General features: G+C 45.9%; 1 protein-coding gene across 1 annotated transcript; it reads left to right on the forward strand.

Moving 5' to 3' along the window:
• The first annotated feature begins 489 nt into the window (after positions 1-489).
• Positions 490-23,370, forward strand: P4HB (prolyl 4-hydroxylase subunit beta). Its single transcript, XM_078653821.1, has 11 exons — positions 490-901; positions 5,521-5,727; positions 9,746-9,879; positions 10,129-10,266; positions 14,917-15,021; positions 15,377-15,502; positions 15,612-15,812; positions 16,969-17,089; positions 17,912-18,093; positions 22,039-22,128; positions 22,365-23,370. Exons 1-11 carry the CDS (start codon positions 754-756, stop codon positions 22,443-22,445), a joined length of 1,533 nt encoding a protein of 510 aa, XP_078509947.1. The 5' UTR covers positions 490-753; the 3' UTR covers positions 22,446-23,370.
• The last annotated feature ends 444 nt before the right edge of the window (positions 23,371-23,814 follow it).

Below are 23,814 nucleotides of genomic sequence, written 5' to 3' on the forward strand. Positions count from 1 at the left end.
GCAAGGGTGCCTGCGTTGGGGCTAGGCAGCCAAGTGTAGCGCCAGCGCAGGGGGAAACGCAAGGCTGTGCCATATTCTTGTAAATATGGTGCAGCCTTGCGTATCTGTAGTGGCGGAGGGAGGCGTTAAGCCAAGACGGCTAACACCTCACTCTGCCTCTTTGTACATATGCCCCGAATTGTCTTATGAAGAGATTTAAGATCTGTTTTGACAGTCCAGATAGATAGAGGCTGTGGTTCGGAGGGTTGGTGGAAGAGAGTTCCAGAGTCTAGCCGCATTGCCTGAAAAAGATTGAGAAATATATATTTTCGTTTATGCGCGTGAGTACTGGGATGGGAGCAGTCCACAAACAACCGAAAACTCTCTCTGTCTGGCAAAGGGGAAAGTGTGCATCTGCCTCTGAGGTGAAGTGACTGGCTCGTTTCCGTGGTACTTTCGGTTTGTCTAAGTGCACGTCGCTCTCCCTTGTGTCACTTCCTGCGGGTGGAAGGGTGGGGCTTGGAGCGAGACGCGGTCCAGTTAGATTTCTACACGAGCAGTTTCCCAGGTGATATAAGGCGCCTGCGCAGAGCGATTCCCCCTTCTCAAGTCCTAGCAGCAGGGCCCGGTGCAGTGCCACGTCCGGGAGGGGGAGACCGCAGTAGCCAGTGTTGAGGCGCGGTTGGGGCAGGGGACAGTAACAGAGCACAGGGTCAAGACTCCTTTCCTGCCCGTCCTCCCAGATTCAAGCAGCTTGTTCTCCAAGTCGCCGTCATGGCCCGGTTCCTGCTGCCCGCCCTGTGCTGCCTTGCTCTGGGCCTGGTGCGCGCAGATATCCAGGAGGAGGAGGATGTGTTGGTGCTGACCAATGCCAACTTCAAGGAGGCGCTGGAGAAGTATCCGGGCTTGCTCGTGGAGTTTTGTGAGTACGGGGGCCTTGGGTGAATGAGTGGGTGCAGCCGCAGGTGTGTGTAGAAGATGTGTTGCTTGATGTAGGAGGGTTACTTTGAAAGTAATACAGGAGGGGCTTCTGTAGAGCGATGCAGGGGGGTCTGTCCAAGGGGGCGATGTTTGAGGCCTGGTGTGGTGTTTATCTTTATCAGTAGTATATGTAATAGGGCGGGCATAGTAAGAATATCTCGATGAGGCTGGTTCAGGGCGTCTGCAGGTTGGTTTCTATAGACGGGGAGTGTTACTGGGTACACTTAAGACGAGGACTGGGTGCAGGGGCTATTCTGTTAAGAAGTTGGACACAAGGGAAAGGCTCATGGAGTGTGGAACTCCTGCTTTGTGGCTGGGGTACTGTGCAGTGCATATTTTGATGTGTTGAGGTGACCGGGTAGTGCTTGTGCTCTTAGGAAGGCTATGTCCTGTCAACGTTGTGATCACAAAAAAGTGCAGTCCTACACGTAAAAGTTTGGGACGCCGAACATCCAGACTTGGTAAACGGCATGGGGTGATTTTAATCTCTGCACATGCTTTTATGTATGGAAACTAAATCGTCCCCTTAAATGGCTAGGTTTAGTACATTCGTCCTGCACGTACAGCGGGTGCTCATCCCTGACTGACAGGTCGTCAGCCAATCTAAGCTCGCTCCCGATGGGCGGGTCCGGAGGTCAGCACTTCCGACATCCTCAGAGGACGTGGAAGAAGTCTTACTGATTCGGGAATGGGCGGGACTCGTGAGTGTACATAGGCTGTAAAACAAAGTGACGAAGGAACTACATGGGGAGCATTCAGTTGCCCGGAATTCGGACTATGCAAATTAAAGCGCGGAATAGGATCCGGCGACTTGGTCTGAACCTACGGTGGACTGTGGCGAAATCTACTGCTCCGGGTTTACACTCATTTAGATACGTAGAAGTCCCCGGGAGCGCCATTGTCGTATGGTTAGACTCCCATAGTTTGTTACCTAACTGCGCAAAGCACCTGCTTTTCAAGCCTTATCAAATGGCAAACAAGTAATGTGTCCATATTTGAGCTAGACTGGGGCCACGAGGGAAGACCCCTTGTATTATGGAACAATTTAAAGCATGGTCGTTACAGTTGAGCTTAATTACATTTTGTAGTAAAACCAACAGATTAATGTAACGAACTAATGTCATGCTTAGCTCAAATACTTTTGAAGTTGCCAGCCACCGAATTTGAGTTTCCTTATTTCATAATGTCATTTTGGTACCAGTCAAGGTTTCTGTTTCGCGTGTGCGTTTCGTGACTCGATATAGAGGAGATCCTTGGTTGAGTTTGAACTTTAATCGGCACTCACTGCTTTGAAGTTGACCCAAGTCTAGAGCTATTTTTAGTTGCTAACCCGAGCGGATTAATCAGATGTATTTAGAACACAGTTGTAACGCATGTGTTCTGGTTGTGGATAAGTGAGAAACCATTGCAAGTTAACACTCCAGCTACATTTCCCTAGTATTTTTGTTAAGGCATTGCGTGGCTTTTCCGTTACGAGAAGCTTGCATGCGGTTTAAGGGAACTTGTGTCATAGTTTTTTTATTCGGTCAGCAATTCCTCCCTTCTAGTTACCCATCGCTGTGATTTTCACCACCAGGAGTAAGATCTGAAAATGGAATTGAGTCATCGAACACTGCGTACATGGACTTGGACGTAGTGGCATGTCCACATCTAAGTGGGTAATCCAGAGTCAAGAGTTCCACTTAAGTATATGCTAAGCTTCTTCCTAAGCATGTCCTCTTAACAATCATATGTTTGAATTGGCCTGCACTGAAGTGTAACCCTTGCCCTCCCACACTTATTTTATTCAGAAGCGCTAACCACTTCATCTGATTGTTTTGCAATAGTAATTTCAGTCCACTTTAGCTTTATGCAGGGCTTTAAGTGGGAGAAAAAACTGGGGGCGCTCTAAAAGGGGTGGGACACATCTCTTAAAGGGGTGGGGCCTATCCAAGTAGGGGCGTGGTCTAAATCAAGATAACTAGCATTGTGTGCTTAAGAAAATCCCCTCCAATTATCCTACCAATGGAAAACACTCTTTAAAGGACTTCCCTTCCTCCTACGACTGCTCACCTAGCATGACCTCTCCACTTCTCAGTAGTGAGAAAATGAGCATGTGTACATCGATGTGCATGCACTCACTGCAGTCCAATAAAAAAAACTTGACTACCATTTGCGTGGCCTGAAAATAGAGCCCGATAGAGATCTGTTTCGAGGCCCCTTGAAAACAACTGCTGGTGCTCAGACCCACTTAAAGCTGTGCATCCATCCTAAGCACGGCACAGTCTACCTACCTACATACATAAATCTGTCCCTGCAGCTATCCTAAGAATCTATCAGCCCGCCCACCCTAAGTACTGGTCCATTCATCCAGTCAGCAATCCATCCATCCATCCATCCATACATGTTTCCGAGAACCTATCCTAAGCATCTATCAGCCCACCCGCCTATCCTAAGTACTGGTCCATGCATCAATTCATACTTCTATCCATTCATTCATCCATCTAGCTATCCATTCATCTGTCCATCCATCCACTCTCCTTTTAATCATCTGTCCATCCTTCTTTCCGTGCACCCCCCCCCCCCCCCCCCATCCTAAACACCCCATATTACTCTTCCACCCAGCCTCTTAATGGGCCAAAAGGGCTGGTGATAACCATAGACAGGCAGATGTTTCTGATAAAGAACAAGAAAGCTTTCAGTTGCTCTTTGTGGACCATAGTTCACCACGTTTCTCTGGTGTTTTAAAGAAAGGTTGATCCAGCGAAAGAAATGTAAACCAGCTTTTCAGTGTAAGACGCTAATTCAGAAACATAACCTTTTGTCCATTTCTATATAGAAACACTGCTATAAATTGGCCATGACTGACAGATACTGAATACCAGTAGTTCTTACATTTAAGAGAGTATACCAAACAGCTAATTTGGGGTGGTGAGAACCTGCCCTTCTATATTTCCATGTGGAGCACAGTATAGGAATATAAAGGTATTCCAACGCTACTATCTTCATATTAAAGAGGGCGTGTGAGAACTAAGTGAGCCGGGCAAAGCGTGTGTTTTCATACCACTAAAACAAGACATTGTGAAAGGTCAGAGCAGGGTTATGCTGGAGTTGGCTGCCTGTGGTCGTCTCCAGAGGCGCAACCAGAGCCAAATTTCTGGGAGTCTAATTCTTCCAGCAATAGGCAGAGTAGGGATGCAGGGGCTCTATAAACAGGTGAAAAACAGAGCCTAATTTACAAGCAAATGGTCTTTTAAAGACCTGTGAAGTACTCTGGTGCTGCTGTGTGCACACGCCCGGGAAGCTGTCAGCCCAAGACAATGGGCGCTGCACACCTGGTAGTCTTTCTCCTAATCAGCCCATGATGATGTTGCTCCTGCGCTGCAAAACGAGAAGGGAAATCTTGAGAGAAAATGGCTCTTTAAAGTGTTTCCCTTCCCCTACAACGTGTCTCACCTGGCATGACTTCTCCACTTCTCATTAGTTAGTGATGTGCATGCTCTCACTGCAGTCCAATAAAAAAAAAAAACTGACTACCTTTGCAAGGCCTGAAAGTAGAGCCCGATAGATACCTGTTTCGAGGCCCCCTGAAAATAACTGCTGGTGCTCAGACTCGGACAGACCTGGCCCACTTAAAGCCCTGGCTTATGTATGATCATGAATTTTCTTCATAGTTTTTGGTGTAAGTGATCGGCAGCCGTACAAGATTTGTTATACAGCAAACTTAACTTTCAGGAGCTCTGCGTGCTCCTCGCCAGGAATGAACATGGTATTAAATTTCAAGTAGAATGTTTGTTCGAACATGAGCTGTGGGAGCTCAGTCTAGACTGTGCCAAATGTACATATTAGTACAAGATGTAATGGCTAAGTGAGGTTGCCAGCAATTGGAAATGTAACTTTGTTTGTTGTACTGGAGGTCATAGTGCAGCAAGTGGCGGTTGGCAGGTCTGTTCTACACCCCTGAATTGCATGGCCATTAAGTCACCATTAATGGACAATTTTCGGATGATTACCGAAGGCAGTGATAGGAGCCACATTACCTGATTGGAACACATTGTCAGGACAACTAGTAAGCACAAGAAGCTATGGGGATACAACCGACAGAAGAACATATCTGTTCATGTAATTAGGACGTGAAGCCATTTCGCAACCTCCACTCAATCGTCGAAGTTGACAAATGTGATGGCTACTCCTTCTAGTTTCTCACTTGTGTATTGCTTCGTCACCTTGTATGTTATCCTCGATGCTGATGACGTGTTCATTTGCTTTTCATTTCCTATTATTGAATCACAGGAGATGGTCTGTACACCATCAATATAATTTTTTTGCAGTAAAGTATGTATAGCATAACTAGAAACACACTTATCTCAGTACATTCTGTGCCTCAGTTTAATTCCACTGGGCAGATTTGTCCTCCATATTTGTACACAGGTTTTATACTAATTAAATAATTATGCAATTGCACAAGTAAACATTCAATTTATAGTTGTACAACTATGGCTTGCTTATCTGACTCACCCCCCGAGTGAAAGTATCTGGATTTTTTTTTATCTGATCTCTAAATGTTTGTTTTTTCTACAGATGCTCCATGGTGTGGTCATTGTAAGGCACTTGCTCCAGAGTATGCCAAAGCAGCTGCTACTCTGAAGGCCGAGAATTCTGAGATTCGTCTGGGCAAGGTGGATGCTACAGAGGAGGCAGATCTAGCTCAGAAGTTTGGAGTTAGAGGCTACCCAACCATAAAGTTTTTCAAGAACGGTGATGATTCTTCACCCAAGGAGTACTCTGGTAAGTGGAGGTGGTGGTTGTGGCCTGATGCCGTTGGCTTAAGGTGAATGTGTGCATTGATGTTGAGAACTCTGAAGGCTGTGGTTCTGTTACTGTGAAGGGGCTACAGTAGTAGTTTAATTGCTGGTTAGCTGCTGGATTTAAAGTGATCGGAGTGTCATTCACCCTCTAGCAGCTGGGCTCTGTTTATTTTATTTTTTACTGAAAAATAAGCTTGTGTAGTTATGTTTGCAATTTTAGACTCAACCTTTGGATTCTTTTTCCACCATCATGTTTGAGAGCCCAAGTGATGCGATACCAAGAAACCCATGGTGTCCTGGCACTGGCTCTTTCCACTGAGATTTTGTTCCTTGGTTCTCCAGTTCAGAAGTTTGTATCTTAATGTTGAGACATTCAAAATGTGAAGAGCAGCAATGTGATTTATATGTGAGGCTCTGGAAATGGGTGCTTTGTTCCTTGTCTGTTTCCGGAAACTCTGACAGTCACCTGTACGGTGAATAATCTAACATGGTGGGTGAAGTAGATCAGCTCCAGAAAATATTTCATTATGGAAAATTTCAAAGAATCATGTCCTGTACGTTCACAAACCGCTTCCTCTAAAAGCCATAATGGGTACAGAAGATTAAAGACCATCAATGTACTAATGCATAAAGGGTGCTTGAGGCACGTCTTTTCAAAGCTGTTGACCAAGGGACATGGATTTAAAAGATTTGTCCTCAGCAGACTCAAATAATCGATGCTGTGCAGACGATGATTAGGAAGTTGGTGATACAGTGCAGCTGCTTGTTCTACTGCACACACTGATCGAAAGGTGTTCAGGACCATCCCGAAGTATTGCCATGTCCCCAGTAGAGCCTAATTAAACAATGGATGTTATATGAAATTTGAAAGTATTTATTGAATCAACTAAGGGGTTTTAGTAATAAAGAGCAGATGCTTTGCTCCAACAAGAGTGATTGTGTTAAAACCAATATTGCATGCATGATTGTGTATGGCCTTCCATAGTAATTTGTTGGCATTAAAACGCTAAAGGAAGAGCATGTTCTTCATGTAGTCCTTAAATTATATATTTAAAATGCACAGAGTTAAACAGAAATACTAATGCTCCCACTCCTGCAGTACACCGCCACCGTATGCTGTGTAGTCATTTGTTACGCTAACGAGAGACAAAAAGGGCTTTGAAGGTCTAGCATACGTGCCCTGATATTAATAACAAAGAAAGGAGAATGCAGTTCCTAAGGAGGCTGACCGGGACTTTGGAGTGAGTGCAAATAACTGGCTACCAAGAGGGAAGCTGGGGAATCCCTCCTTTCGGAATTAGGGCCCTCACGTACCCAGCCGCTTGGTGTCATGCCTCATCTTTGGGCATGCGGGTCGGCGCTGCAATACGCGACGGGCACCCTCAGTGGGGTCTCTTTGGCGGAGATATTTCCTCCTTGCTGGATGGTGTGTAAGGGTCCCCAAAGAGTAGAAGTGTAGTGTTGTGGTTTCTAAAAAGACTAAGTGAGTTAAAACGGGGAAAGGGAGGTCCAGGGCAACTAATTTAATAATCCTGTCTACCACCCGGATTAAAAAGTGATGGCAACTGTCTACAGAGGTGTTATAGAAAGTTGCACTATGCTTCATGCGGTCAACATGTTTCTTGCCCTGGTTGTCCCAAGAAGGAGCAGGTGGCAATTCTTCAGGACCTAACATGGAAGTTGGAATCTACACTACGTGACTGATAATGGGGTGTAATAACCTAGATATTGCTGGTACCAGCACTGCAGGTTAGGTCCTCCGCTGAGTGGGCGCAAGTTATTGACACGTTGAATTAACATGTTCACTTGATGCCGCTACCTGATGGGGCCAGTCTTGAATAAATTAGATTGGCTACCACACCCACGGACATCACACGCCACTGGTGCCATCAGACTGGTAATATCTGTTATTACACCCCATTATCAGTCACTTAGTGTAGATTCCAACTTCCATATTAGGTCCTGAAGAATTGCAGCCTGATTCTGATAGTGTGGGTGTATGCCCTGCTACAGTGAAACCCACGAAATGGCATTGTTCAGTCCTCTACTATCGCTCCGGAGCCTAAAAATCAATTTCTGCTCTTTGATGAGATACCTTGACTTATCACTGATGTGTGATGGTATATATGGATGTTCCAAAATTACCCACTTCGAGTCCTCTGCTCGGTGTTTCATTGATAGAAAGTGGTTGGTTAGACAGGTGGATTGTTTGTGACATCGAATGGTACTCTTATGTTCGCTGATCCGAACCTTTATTTTGCGAGTGGTATGTCCAATGTACCTTAATAGACAAGGGCATGTAATCGTATATATAACACCTTCCGTGTTACAATTGGTATGTTTCTTCAGCAACCATGGTTTTTCCGTGCCTAGGTCCACTTTGTCAGCTTTGTAAGTCTGAGGGCAGGCACTGCAGGAACCGCAAGGAAAATGTCCTTGTACGGGGGAAGATTCCAGAGTGTGTTGGATGATTCTGCCTCTTGTGCCCTCGGTCTAGTGTGGAACAGACTGTCGCGTAAACTCTGAGCTCTTTTGAAAGAAAACCGAGGTGGCAAAATGTTAGATTGAGCTACATTTAAGATGTTCCAATGCCTGCGTACAGTCTTCTGGATCTTATTAGACATTACACTAAAAGTGCTTACCTAGGGGTGCCTTTTCAGGTTTCGTCTCCAAAAGGGCCTCACGGTTGTTAGAAGCCCGTTTCCAGGCCCTTTTTACTAGATGTTGTGGATACCATTGTTCCTGAAGTTGGTTGGCAAATACCCTGGCATGTTTGTCAAAGAGTGGTTTTGATGAACAATTTCTACGAACCCGTAGGAATTGTCCCACTGGAAGGTTCTCGCGTAGTGCCCGGGGGTGGTGGCTGTTGAAGAACAGCAGCGAGTTTCTAGACATTGGCTTTTTGTATAGTTCACATCCCAAGTCCCCTTCTGTAGGAAAGATGAGAATATCTAGAAATGGCAGTTGTTCCTTGCTAAACTCAACAGTGAATTTCAAGAACTGATTTTGGTTATTGAGCCTCCGCCAGATGTAACTCATTATTTGTTTGTATTATCCTTGTTGGTTCTTAGCGAATAGTACAGCAACACACCAAGAAACATGTTGACCACATGAAGCACAGAGCAACGGCCTATAACAACACCATAGACTGTCACTTTTAATCCGGGTGGGAGACAGGATTATTAAATTAGTTGCCCTGATCCTCCCTTTCCTTGTTTTAACTCACTTAGTCTTTTTAGAAACCACAACACTACACTTCTACAATTTAGGGCCTCTTACACACACACACCATACGGCAAGGAAAAAAGATCTCCCCCAAACAGCCCCCACTGAGGGTGCCAGTCTGGTATTGCAGCGCCAACCCGTCGAGGAACATGCCCCTTGATGAAGCATGACACCCAGCGGGCTGGGTGTGAGGGCCCCAATTCCGAAAGGAGGGGATTCCCCATCTGGTAGCCAGTTATTTGCACTCACTCCAAAGTCCCTGTCAGCCTCCTTAGGAACTGCATTCTCCTTTCTTTGTCATTCATTTGTTACAGCACGATGCTGTTCTAGATTCAGAGGTAAAGTTAACCAGTCTGTAGCAAAGGTATTTCAGCTTTAAGCGGTTAAGTTCACGTGATTGTCAGTGCGTTCTTTCTGCTACTCGCCGAATCCTGCAGTGATGAGGTAAAAATATATGCAGTCCGAAGATGGTGCCTGTAATATAGGTCGATATCATGAGTGATTAAGCCTTCAGTCGATAACCACTGTTCAATAACCAGCCATGCCATTGGATAAACTGACCTAATGTGCAGAATTCTACCACCTACCAGTCTAGAGTAGTTGAACTGTAAAAGCATTACAGGTTTGTTTTCTAACCCATGCATAGCATCTTGAGCTCCTAAAACTCTTGCTTATCACCTTTGGTATAAGCCTCCTGATCTTGCAGTACAATAATCATGTGGCTACCAGGATGCGGCACGGGTATTGTAATTTAATGATTGTCTGTTTAACAGCTGGCCGAGAAGCACAGGATTTTGTGAACTGGCTGAAGAAGCGCACCGGCCCCGCTGCCACCACCATTGAGGATGAAGCTGCAGCTGAAAGCTTTGTGGCCTCGCAGGATGTTGTACTGATCGGTTTCTTCAAGGTAACTTAATTTTTTCAGTATCCCACTCAAACGAGCTTTGAAATCCCTTTCCCAAGAGCAGTTGAGGCTGCCATCCTTACCTTGCAAACACGTAAGCTGCTCGGTACTCTTTAATATTTCATCGCAAACATGTGCTCACAACTCCAGTAAACCACTTTAACTATTATACCTAACCTCGAGATCTTGAATTAAACCTACAGATGTCCCCTTCATTTCGTACCATGCTCATGATGGTGTTCTTTTCCCTAGGACTTGGAGTCCGACTTTGCCAAGGCTTTCATGCAGGCTGCAGACTCTGTGGATGATATTCCTTTTGGAATTGCTTCCAGTGATGCCATATTCACTAAATACCAGATGGAGAAGGACGGGCTTGTGCTTTTTAAGAAGGTGAGGTGGAGAATGAAGTGTGAAATTCCTCTGCATGCTGGTTGTATGGGTGGAAATTGGTGATGTGCTCTGTTGCTTGATCAAGGTCTTTGTGTTGTCTGTCACATCCAGCTTCACTTTCCTCCCTGAAATGTTGTGCCTTCTTGGGCATCAAGCATCGTTTGAACAACAGAAATGAGTTTGGTACTGATAAGATGATATGGAAGTTGTTAAAACGACGTTTCTATTTGTAATTTGTTTTGCATGGCTGAGAGAGATTTATTTATTTATTTATTTATTTTCAGGTTTGTATGGCGCTGTGAATCGACTCCCGAAGGAGTATCTCCGCGCCTTAGGCCACAACCAGAGAACAGAAACTCGTCGTCATTTTAATGAAATAGGCAAGAGATCAGTCAAATTAGAGATTTGAAGAGGAAGTTTTTTCCTAAAAGGGAAATGTTCCCTACATACTCTAATTTCCTTCGGGAGTAAGTTCCACAACTTTGGACCCGCTACCGATAGGGCCCTTCCCCCCTTTCTTGCCTTCATGGCCCTGGGGACACATAATAGTTCCTGATCTCCTGATCTCAGGAATCTGGACGGCACATAAGGGATAAATTTCTCAGTGAGGTAACCAGGACCTATTCCAGTCAAGCATTTGTGGATGATGCAGCAGATCTTAAACTTCACCCTCTGCTTAACTGGAAGCCAGTGCAGTTTGGCCAACAATGGTTTTGAGGGAGTGCGGGGCGGGACATTCAGAACCAGTCGTGCAGCCGTGTTTTGCACAACCTGCAATCTAGCAAAGATGCCCTCGTTGGCAGCTAGCATTAACCCATTGCAGTAGTCCAGCCTGCTTAAAACTAGCGACTGGACCAACGTTTTCCTGGTGGTATCAGGTAGCAGGGGGAATACTCTCCTAAGAAGCCTGATGACATGGAAGCATGAGCCCACCACTTGATTAGTTTGTTGTGTGAGGGTAAGCTCATGGTCCAGTTTGACTCCCAGGTCTTTTACCACGGTTTTGGGCACAGGGACCGGGCCAAGATCTTGAGGCCACCAGTCCGGGGTCCACAACCGTTTGGCCTCTCCGAATAGCATGACCTCCGTTTTGGAGACGTTGCACTGCAAATAATTAGCTGCCATCCAGCGGGCCACCTCCTTCATCCCTCGGGCGAAGGAGTCCCGCACCTCAGGAGTCATCGTTTTAAAAGGGAAGAGGAGTTGGGTATCATCCGCGTATGATACTGGAATGAACCCGTGGGATCTCATGATGTTAGCTAGGGGGGCCACGTAGATGTTAAATAACGTGGGGCTCAAACAAGAGCCCTGTGGCACCCCCTTTGAGATCACCACCTCCTCTGATTGGTATGGCCCCAAGATGACTCTCTGGGTGCGTTCGCTGAAAAAGCTCCTGAGCCAGGCCAGGGCCTTGCCTTCCAGACCGATGTCAGCTAGTCTGGAGGTCATGATGTTGTGTGACACAGTGTCAAACGCCGCTGACAAATCCAGAAGCACCAGAACAACGGAATAACCCTTGTCCTGTAGCCTCTGGAGATTGTCAGCGACAGACAGCAAGGCAGTCTCAGTACTGTGCCTGGGCCTGAAGCCCGACTGGGAGGGGTCCAGTACACCTGCGTGTTCAATAAATTTTGACAAATGCTGATTCACATGCCTCTCAGCAAGCTTCCCTATAAAAGGGAGAAGAGAGATCGGTCTCAGATTTGTCAACTCAGACCAAGGGATCGAGTTGTTCTTGCGCAGAGGTCTCACAAGTGCCTGTTTCCACTCCAACGGTACTTCCCCAGTAAGCAAAGACAAGTTAACTATCTGCCGTATTCCAGCCCCCAAAACCTCCAGCAAAGTTGGCATAATACGTGCTGGGATGATGTCAGACTGGCACCCACTCTTTGTTTGCATGACAAGGGCAGTCAACTCTTCCATAGAAATAGGTGGGAAGGCGATAAGCGTCTTAGCCTCGTTGTCTGAAGTCATGGTATATAACGGGTTTTGACAGTCAGTTGTCACTGGATTATTGGAGAGGGATTTTGATGTTAGTATTTTATTGTAAATGGCGTCAATTTTCCTTACGAAAAACTGTGAGATGTTGTCACAGAGTTCTTGGGATTCGACCCCATCCGTGTCACAGGCAGTGGGCTTGGTGAATGTCTGCAAAATTGTATACAAGGTTTTTGCATTGGAGCCAGCAGCTGATAATTGAGCTGCTATGTGTTGTTTCCTGGCAGCTCGGATAGCCTTATGATAGTTTCTAGACGACTTCCTAAAGTTCTCCTTGTCGTCTGCCTTATGTGTGACTCTCCATTTTTTCTCCAACCTTCTCATGGTCTTTTTTTGCTGCCTGAGATCTCCAGTAAACCAGACTTCTTGTTTGGGGGCCGGTCGTGGTTTATAGGTTCTTAGTGGGGCCACATGGTTGATAGTTGTTAATACAGCGTCACTGAAAGCCTTTAGAGCTAGGGTGGCGTCATCACCAAATGCTTCCCACTTGGGTTCCGAATAATTGACCCTGAATTTATCTGGGGTTAATCTGTACCAGGGCCTTCTAACATTGGCCATCTTCCTATGGATAGCTTTGGCTTTGTTGTTAGCACGAGTGTAAAACACAATGACTGAGTGGTCAGTCCAATCAACTTGGTTGGGGGTAAGACAATTAATAGCTGCTGAGTTGCAGAGCACTAGGTCGAGGGTGTGGCCCGCAGAATGGGTCGGCCCCTGATTCTTTTTAGTAAGTCCAAGTGTGGCAAGGTCTGTTAACAGTCTGTGCATCGATGCACGTGGTGATCTCACTGTGGATATTAAAATCCCCCACCAGAATGAACTCAGAGTTGGCTTGCATGTGGGGTGCCAGAAGTTCCATTAATTTAATGGAAAAGGACCCGCACGAGCCAGGAGGGCGGTACAAAAGTGCACCTTTCCTCATTTCCCTAGCAGTAGGGTTGATCGTGAAAATCATGAGCTCCATATCTGGGGTACACACAGTTTCTATAACTGCGACCTCCATCTCCTGTTTAAACACAATAGCTAGCCCTCCTCCCGTTTAAATCGGGCGGTCCGACCTAGCTATTTTGTACCCCATTGGTACCCCCAGTGTGATAGCTGGGACTGTGTGAGGCTTAAGCCAGGTCTCCGTTAAGAAACACAGATGTGGCCTCTCCGTTGTAATGAGGTCCCAAACCTGTGTAGCATGCGAGACTAGGGAGCGGACATTACACAACAAGTTTTTACATGTTAGGGGCGAATTATTATTAGGGGCATTGAAATCAAGTATTACAGAGTTGTTGCTGTGGGCTGAAATGGCCCACTTTCCAGGGCTGGGTGTAACTACCCCGGTATTAGAAAATTGGGTGTGACATCTCAAGCAAGTGAAGGGTCCTCCCACACTGGAGCGTGTCCGGTGGGGGCACAATGTGATAACATATCTGCCTATTTCCATGAGACTCCTACGTGAATTTGACAGAACAGTGTCCTGACCCCTCTCTGTAGGAAGTGTCCTGACCGCCATGGCCCCCTGCCCCTAGCCCCGTCCTGCCGCGGACGGGCGCAGACGGGCTGGTCTTTGGCTCGTCTTAGGCGCAGGCTTAGGCGCCACACTGCGCGTCAACACTGCGCGTTGGACCGACGAGTTGCTTTATGGCCCTTGAGTTTGGGAAGCTAGAGCGCTAACCGCTCCCCTCCCACGATGTTCCTGGCTCTGCCCCGCCTTCCGCACCCGTGATAGGCTGGAGGGTCGGACTGGGCGGGCAGGCACAATCAACTTTCAGCAAGAGCTCGTCCCTCAGTGCGTGTGGGTGAGTGGTTTTTTCAATATTGTGCAAACTAGCAATCAGTCTACAACACAGCAAGGCTATACTTTCACAGTAAAAATAATCACAAGCTCACGGAGCCGTTTCCTAGGATTTAACAGTTTTAAAATGATAACGAGCAATAACGCTCTAAAATTGGCGCCAAGCGGGTTTAAGGAAAGCTGCCACCGTCCCCCTTACCGCAGATTTACAATTGATTCTGATGACCCTCAGTACATTTTAGGGTTTTGCTATATTCCGAATAACCGATTGTGGAGTTTGTTTGGAAACATTTAATTTTGCTTGTACAACACAGTTGATATGTGAGCACCAAGTAGAAGCATTTACCATATATAGGTTTGTCCAAAGAAGTTTATTACATGCATATTTTCTTGCTTATAATGCAGCATGCAGCCATTTGGGGGCTGTGATGCATTGCAGTGCTTGTAACCTTTATAATTGTTAGTAGTAGGCGGTGTGACCCAAAGCAGAGAAAGATGGTCCATAAGTATCGCACCCTAACAAGGTGTCTAGTTGGGGAGCCACTTCTTATCCTAATGCGCCAGTTATTGAGGCTTGGTGTTGCCCATAAAGTGCATTAACATCTAGCACTCATTTTAGTGAACTGGCTGCCCTGCAACACCCCAGTCTTCGGTTACAGTTGGAGCCTAGTCTTTGTGAATGACTGGTATAGCTGCACAATTGAAGTCTGTGAATGACCGACCTATTGTTGCTGTGCTTCCTGCACTGCAGGAACCTTTAAAGTGTTCCAACATGTTGCTTTAGCTATCTCGAGAGTGCGCATGCCCATGTCACAAATTCTTATTTTTTTCTGCTCAGAATATAACTTGTCCTCTTGTTCCTACAGTTTGATGAAGGCCGCAACACTTTTGCTGAAGAAGTAAGCAAGGAGAATATCCTCAACTTCATCAAGACCAACCAGTTGCCCCTGGTCATAGAGTTCACTGAGCAGGTAATCTCGTTTGCGCCTATCTGGTACATAGCTCCTTGTGGCAGGATCAGAAGCACTTGTGCATGCGTCAGTACTGGAGTAATGGGGTTCTGAACACCTTAACAGAAGTGTTCTAACCACTGTGGTTTCCTGAACCGGATTGGGTCATATCCGGAGTATGGGTATTCTTCTGAATGACATGTGCTGCAGGTCAAGGCTGATGTACATTGGCGGAGCTGTATATATTAGTTCTGAAATGGGGGCACTGTGGTGCAGGCTAGAGCTGTATTGTCAGTTGTGTGGATTAGTGTTGCAGGGGAGGGTGGAGGAATACCGGTAGTTGCTTGATAAAGAGTTTCCTTGTGTTTCTTTCCAGACGGCCCCCAAAATATTTGGTGGAGAAATTAAGACTCACATTCTGTTGTTCCTGCCGAAAAGTGTGTCAGACTATGAAGGCAAACTTGAACAGTTCAAGAAGGCTGCGGGACACTTCAAAGGAAAGGTAAGGCTATTCTCGCGATCTCTAGGTTTGCTAAGTGATCCCAATTAGCTTTCAGGTCTTGCAGTAATTTTTGGTGTTCTCATGTCCTCACTTTGCTATTTCTTCTCAGATCCTGTTCATCTTCATAGACAGTGACCACAATGATAACCAGCGTATTCTAGAGTTCTTTGGCCTCAAGAAGGAAGAGTGCCCAGCTGTGCGTCTCATCACCCTGGAGGAAGAGATGACCAAGTACAAGCCAGATTCGGATGATCTGAGCGCCGATAAGATCAAGGAATTCTGTGACAGTTTCTTGGAGGGAAAAGTTAAGGTGAGCTGGGGTCACTGAGATCGGAGCCTTTGGGGCTTTGCGTTGAGCAGGAAGGGGATTGTGGGCAGAGCACGTGAGGCAGCGGGTAGTAAGTGCTCCGCTTAGTGCAAAATCAGATTTTTCGGAGCTTTGCAGGTTACAAGGGCTGTAAAGCCCAATATCCAGGTTGTTTGGCACGGTCTATGGTTTTACTGGGACATCGAGGTAGTGGAAACTTTATTCATGATGATTTGGTGTGTAGGGCAAGTCCTTTCGGGTTTTTGGTTAGGGTTCAGTTAAATTGGCTTTATGAAGTTGAATAAAAATTGTCCATATCAGGAGGTTCGAGGTCCAATAGAAGCTCAAAAAATCTACTCCTGAAACCCCGTAGATTCAGGAAAGAGAACCTACAAGCGCTCCTTCTCAGGAATGGCACCCAGGATCTGGAATGCGCTCCCGCCTGAAACTAGGCGTATCTCCTCCGCTGCACCCTTCAAGAAAGAGGTGAAAACCATCCTTCTGGCCAAGATCTCCTGAACCTTATAGGTGGTGGATCAGAGACTCCACATTGCCTTGTATCAATGCTCACCTTGTCCTTTGGCACTATACCTCTACTTGATGGTGACACTACTACGCTACCTTTTTCCTACCGACCAATATATGAGACACATTGGGTCACTGATTCACCCTCCCGATGCCCTCACTCAGTGCGCTCTCTATACTAAAACACTGGTATAAGCCTGCCACACACCCAAGGTGTACCTGAACACCTCTGTAATGGGATCAATGACTTGTGCCGTTATATTACCTGTTTACCTGACTGTTTATTGATATGTTTTATGTATTTTATTATTATCCTTTCATGTTAGTGACTACTACATTGCTCCCATTACCTCTGTTCATTCCTACTGCCCCTACCCTGTCATTGTGAAGCGCTCTGATATCTGTAAGGATCTTGTTCGCGCTATATAAAACTTTGAATGAATAAATAAATAAATAAATGATCGTTGTCTGGTGACCGAATGGCCAGGACTGCAGGAGCTCAGCAGTGATTGCGCACGTAGGACCTGGGTGAAAGACATGGACTGTGGTGCACTGGCCTCGATGGCAGCTGCAGTTCAGTGGGGTGTGCACGCTCATCAAGGGTAACCGTGCTCTCATGCTTGCTCTCTTCCAGCCCCATCTAATGAGCCAGGAGTTGTCAGACGAATGGGACAAGAACCCTGTCAAAGTACTTGTTGGCAAAAACTTTGAAGAAGTTGTTTTTGATGAAAACAAGAACGTGTTTGTTGAATTCTGTGAGTCTTACCGTCTTTGAGCTGTGCATGATTAAACAACCTTTTTGGGGGTGGGGGGTAATGGAACGGGTTGGTAGCAATTTCCCACTCGCTTCATATTCTTTCTCATAGTCTGATTTACCCCCTGGCAAGACTCTTATAGATATAGAAGTGCATTTTTCCTTTGGGCTGGCTTCTGAGATCATTTTAAGATTAGATAATCTCTTACTCCTATTGTGTAGGTGGTCCTAAACCGCATTACAACTCGCGCTGTATTGGTTATTAAGAGCTATGCTGTAGATGGAAGTGCTGAGTTGTACTATTGTGGTAAAGTGCTCATGAAAGCCACCTTGTACAATAAGCCGCCAATCCCTCATATGCTCACTCAAAGTTGAGAGAAAGAATGCTGTTTTTTTAAGACTTTGGCACATTATTGCTGTTCTTAGTAAAGCATTATTAAGCATTCGCTTAGGCGAATTTTGCGATAGTAATTCGAATTTAAAATTGGAATTTCTTTTTTCGTAGTACTTGCAGAAGAGCAAGATTTGTGCAGCGTATCAGCAGTAGCTTTATTTGAGTTGATAGGCTTTTCATTTTGGCCGAGTAGTACGGTCGAATAGCTTCTTACCCACCGCTAGAAGGAGCAGTGTTGCATTTGCTGCTGAGTTTCAAACCATCTCTTGCAGAGATGAGAGCACACAGTCCATGTAGAAGCCCAATAGATTGGATTGTGCACTTTTCTTGTGGAACCTGCTCCCCTTTTGCTTTTAAGCTTCCTGGCTTTTGTCTTTCCTCTTCTGTTTGTGCATTTGCTCATGTTGAATTGCCTGGTTACTTTGACAGATGCACCATGGTGTGGCCACTGCAAGCAGATTGCGCCCATCTGGGACAAACTGGGTGAGAAGTACAAGGATCACGAGAGTATTGTGATTGCCAAGATGGACTCCACAGCTAACGAAATTGAGGCTGTGAAAATCCACAGTTTTCCCACGTTGAAGTACTTTCCAGCTGGTGCTGAGCACAAGGTGAGCTGCGATAATAGTTTCTTGATGCAACTAAACTAGTACAGCCATTTAGTGTAACTTATACCTGCAGCTTGTGGGCTTTTTATACAGTGGAGGAGTTTTCTTTGGGAGAAAGGTGACCTGAAGGCTGGTCAGGGAGTTGTGGTAATGCAGTACTAGGCTTTGGTCATTTTTCCAATTTCTGAATAAAATTTCACAAACCTCTTTCCAACACGCAAATGGGAAATAATGTATTGGTCGTATCTTGTAGCAAATGTATCCCACATTTGGCTTAATTAGGATGGTCTGCTGACATTGGCACCTAAACCTGCTGTGAGTGCTTGGCACCTAAACCTGTGAGTGCTTGAGCCACATGTAGAAGGCTAGTTTAGGATATGGTGACCACTTATTCAAGTGTGAGACCATGCACTAATCGATGCAACCCGTATGATGGTCTTAGTGGTCTTTGATAACCATAGAAAGCTTGCAAAGTAGTAGCTGTGGAGAGCAGCATTCAGGCTTATCTTGAAGGGGTGTTAAGAAGCTTGTTTTACCAGATTAAGCTGCAGTGGGAGCTAAATGAAAGAACCGCAGTGTTCATATAAAGACTACTTATTACACAACGCTCCCCAACGCATTGGTATAACTCCTACCTGGAGATATCAACACAGTACAATAGAATACTTTAAAAGCGATCAGGTAAGTAGCACAAAATACAGTGGTCTCCAAGGGAGACAAACCATTTACTAAAAGTGGAATGTAAACTGCAACAGAGGACGGAACTTAGACCAGAACACCCAGAGGAGCCAGGTACACGAGGAACCGCCCATGGTAAGTACCCAGGAACCCCACAGAAGGTGTGTGCAGAATAGAAACATCTGCATGTCCAGTAGAAGTCAATGTAGAAGTTGCTGTTTCAGTTTTAGAGCCGGACCCTTCTGGAGGACCCCGAAGAAACCCCTTGGAAGACCAGTTGGACAGCCACCCCACCCGTCTATGCCGGAGGAAGCAGGTCACCTGCACTAGTGAAGCAGAGGCATAGGGGTGAAGTGACATCAGAACCTGCTGTAGACAACAATGGGAAACTTCAAAGATGCCTCTGGACAAGATGCTGAAGAAGTCTGGTGGAATCAAAGGGTCGATTCTGGTAGTGAAGAACCTGCAAGCATTTAGTACAGTCTGTGCCACTGAGGTGACCAGGAGGCATGAAAGCACAATTCCCACCGAAGTTGGGAGGTTCTGTAGAGTTGATGGCGACCTTGTTGCTGCAGCTGTGAGAACACTGCGACACTGAAGACCAGGAGCTGTGCGCAAGCTGTCCCATGTTGGGTGTCAGTGACCAGGTGGTTGGGGTCTGGTGGGACCACTGATGAGCCTTGGTGGCAGCAAGTGGCATGGAAGACTAAAAAGGAGCAACTGTGGGACCAGCAAGGTCCAAGGCCCTCTCCAAAGCAGGAGTTAGAGCAGGCCCCAAGCAAGCAGAGGAGCTCACTGAAGCAAAAGACCCTCAGGAGGACCGGAGACTCAAGAGGAGATCGAGCAGCTCACCAAAAAGTAAGACTCCTAGTGCAGAGGATGCGGTGAGGAATCTGAGCCTGGAGGAAAAATGCTGGAGACTGAAGCTTCTTGTAGCCCTAAGATCTCGAGTGCAGAGCCAACAAGCCTTGGAAATGGCAAGCTGTCACTGTGGATTCAAAAGAAAACCCAATGTCTGGTTCAGAGACCTAGTCCGCAGATTAACGGCTCTTGACTCGTGAAGTTAGAGAAAAAGCCTTGGAGAAAGATAAAATGTTTCTTGAGTACCCTCACTCACCACGGCTTCCCCACGGTGACATGCTTCATCATGGGGGCCATCCCAGTCCTCTACGAACTGGGGCGTGCTGCGACTTGCGGAGTTACGTAGGAGCACTTATAGGTAGACTGTGTAGTGCAATTTTTGGGGGAGTGGATGAAAGTGATAAAAAATACCTTGCTAGTGGGCATCAACAAATTTTATTCTTGCTCCTAGGTTGGTATGTCTAAAAAAGGGGTCGCACTGGGGTTGCACTGAGGAACCTAACTATATAATGGGTTGGACCACAGTGTGAGATCAACATGTTTCAATCTTCTCCTAACTCTTCAGGACCACACAGGGACCAGCCCTGTTTCCCACTCCCAATGTACCTAAATAGGAAATAAACGGTAGTAAAGTGAAGAAAAATTATTAAATAAAGTGGGCGCTGCTACTAATCAAGCATGCGCTGTTGATACATACGTTCCCTATGTCACGTTGCATATTTTTTGGCGTGAGAAATCTTGCTTCATGGAACGGGGGGGGGGGTGTCTCCCTATGAAACAATCTTCATGCCCCCCCCCCCCCCCTGCTCAAGCTTACCTCCGTAGCAGGAGGACAGAATCGTGTCTGGTTTGCAGCAGCACTAGCTTGCAGACCCCGAAAGGCTGTGACCGTTTGCAAAGGAGGGTCCACCAAGGATCCCCCAGTACATGGGATCATACTTCCAACACTAGAATCAGTGTTTTGGTATGATGCCAACACGTGTGATGCCAAACATGACTGGTTTCTGTGCAGCCACTGTATAGTTCGACATCTATTATGACTGGTGTCCACTATGTGTATTAAAATGGTTGACTGCACTTACAAAGCCTGGAGAATCGACTCTGTGGTTTGTAGGTGCCCTACACATGCAGGGGCACCCTCACACTTATAACAAAGCGCCCTGCACTCGGGACTGAAGAGCCTGAGCGAGGGATGTCTTATAGGTTTAAAGTGCAATGACCTCCGATATAAGGAAACTTAGATCTGTTGTGAGGTGCAAGCACCAACTCGCACAGCCTGCAGTGACAGGCCTGTAGTCAGTTTGAAGTGGACTCCATGGGTGGCACAAACAAGCTGCTGTGCATGGGAGATTCCTGGTGTACCTATGCCCAGGTTACCTTAGTACTATATACAAGGGACTTATAAGGTGCACCAGTAGCCAAATATGGAGGTTCCAAAGTACTTGGTGTCAATTTAGTCAAACAGTTACTGTGGTCCGGGTTAACAGGATCCCAGCAGACTAAGTCAACAACACGGACACCAGGCAAAAAGTGGGGGTTAACCATGCTAGCAGGATCGTACCTTCCTACACCACATTTTTTAGTGGGGATGTCATAGTATTGTTACAATCCAACTTTCATTATATTGTGGAGTTGGTGCATTTGCAGGTTCTTGGTATTCACCTCAATATTGCCATACGGATATCTGAGTGCTTGCACCATGTCTACTGTTAACCATTTATGTGGGAGGATAAATGAGGGGTAATAAGTCTGTGCAGGAGGTATATAGTTGGGTGTTTACAGCTGCCATCGGGAGCCTTTGATTTAGTCCCTTCACTCTTCAGTTTACCTCCGTTCTTTTGACTTCAATTAAATAAAGTTTCATTTGGATTGAAATTCTTAACTAATATATCGTTGAGCTACTGGTAACATTGGTAACAATTAGAGAACTAATATTGGTAGCACAAGCTAACTTTCATTGAACATGAGTAGCTCTTATCGGAGAGGTTGGGGCACCTGCAAAAGAGCCTTTGGGGTGAATTTCTGGATGCAGGTCAGTTCAGATTCATGCAAAGAACAAAGCTGGGATTTTTTTTATATAAATCTTTTTATCAAACAAGCAAGGAATGACCAATGCAAACACAGTACAGTGCAACACCATTATCTTCATTTATGTCGAGTGCAGTAATGCAATATCGATCGATACACTACATGAATTCAGTTCCATTACAAAAAGGTGGGATTATTTCTAGTACGTTCAGCCCATCTATATTGTCACTGGCAGTAACTAATCTTGACTTGGCACAGCGCTCCTTCTCTTAGCGATGCCATCAGTGCTAGGGACTTTTTTGGTCTGGGATGGGCAACTGGTATGTCGAACCAGCACCACTATGGCTTTTCATTCATTGATTACTTTGTTTGCTATTTTAGGTGGTCGACTACAATGGAGAGCGCACCCTGGAGGGCTTCACCAAGTTCTTGGAGAGTGGAGGACAGGATGGTGCAGCGGCTGATGAGGATGTAAGTTGTACATTTAACTCTTTATATACGTGCCTTGGCTCTCTGTTCAAGGGTGCCCTAGGCTTGGTTAGCCTGCTAAAGAATGGCAGGGTTCCAGCACAAGTGAATAGCTCCCCACTGGTGATCAGAATGCTCATGTGGGTCTGAATTCCATAGCTAAGCAGTAAACGGGGCTGTGTTCAGAAGCGACCAGTCTATTTCTGAGACATCACCTATTAATCCTGTTTCTTCTGTAGGATCTGGAAGACTTGGAAGAAGGAGATGAGCCTGACCTAGAGGGCGACGAGGATGAGCACATTCACAAAGACGAGCTGTAAGAAGTGACTTGAAACCTGCACACCCCCAATACAAAACCCAGAAGACACTACTGTGGCAAAGTACAAGAGCGTGCATCTAGGTCTGGGACAAGGTGGCTGAATCCAGGGATTGACTCCATTTCACCCAAACCTGTCTGTACAGTTGAACGTTTTCTGCTCATCGTTTGGGAGAAGGGATCTTTGGCAACATGGGAACAATTTGAAAATGAGCATTTTATTTTCACTACTTATTTTTGTACATTTTTTTGCTAATTCACTCGAGTTGCTGTATGGTTCAGTGCTCATGTCTCGCTTAACTCATTCGGGCTCCTGAGGTTCCGTCCCCAGGATATTTAATTTTTTTCAGCTGTGTAATTTTGGTAATCCCTCATGTCGGGGGGCCTACGGACGCAGGTTATTTGAGCAGCAGTGCTGCTGCTTGTATTTTTGTCTGCTGGGTTCGTGGTCTGCCTGATGTGGAATCCCTGGAACCCACTTAAGCGTGAGATCTGATTGTCATTGGTTCTTGCACACTTAAAACTAGTGGTACTTGGTCCCTTTGGCAGGATTGGTAAGGGCATATTTTGAAGTGCTGTAGTACTTTGCTGGCGACGAGAAGGTGCTGTGGTTTGCATCCTTCATCCTTTGGTATTATCGGTTCTGCTCAGTGGATGGGGATATGTCCGGTCTGTTAACACCTATGCATTAGAAGCCTTCTCCCCACAACCCCAAGGCAGGTGGACTGTCCACTCCCTGACATTTCATTGGCATTTCTGTGTGGACCTCTGTTTGGAAAGATTAGGAGTCTAGTTGGACAAAGCAGCCTATTGACACGTGGCCGGGCATTTGGGGGGAGGGATGGGCAGGGAAGAACTGAGACCTGTTTATGAAAGCATTCCACCATTTGTTGAGCATAATGTGTTGGCCAAATAAAGTTTAAATTTTATGGTTTGTCTCGTGCTTCATGGGTATTGGGTGCTTCCTTTTGCAGCGCACTTGCGTTTTGAAGCTTCTATTTCTGAGAAGATGGCTGCTCTTGAAGTCTGCTTTACGGTTCAAAATAATTTCCTATTAGTCTTAAAGAGTTGCTACATAATACAGCATCTAGGTATTGACGCAGGGACATCTTTTTTTTTTTTTTTTTTTTTTTTTTTTTAATGGCCGTGATCTTCAGTTTTGACAGGATTTCCCCCTGATTTCCTAGAACTAGCTGAGAACACTCCCCACAATACAATGCCTTTGACAGTATTAGTTGAAGAGCAGAACGCTACTTCAGTCATTTGCATTTTCCTAACTAGGCTGCATTAGACTTACTGGTCATCCCATGTCCACTAAGTCCGCTTTCTTGCCAGTTTCTATTAAGGAGCAGAGCACTACCAAAGTCACGGAG

Source organism: Lissotriton helveticus, chromosome 7 (assembly GCF_964261635.1).
Source record: "Lissotriton helveticus chromosome 7, aLisHel1.1, whole genome shotgun sequence".
NCBI lineage: Eukaryota > Metazoa > Chordata > Amphibia > Caudata > Salamandridae > Lissotriton > Lissotriton helveticus.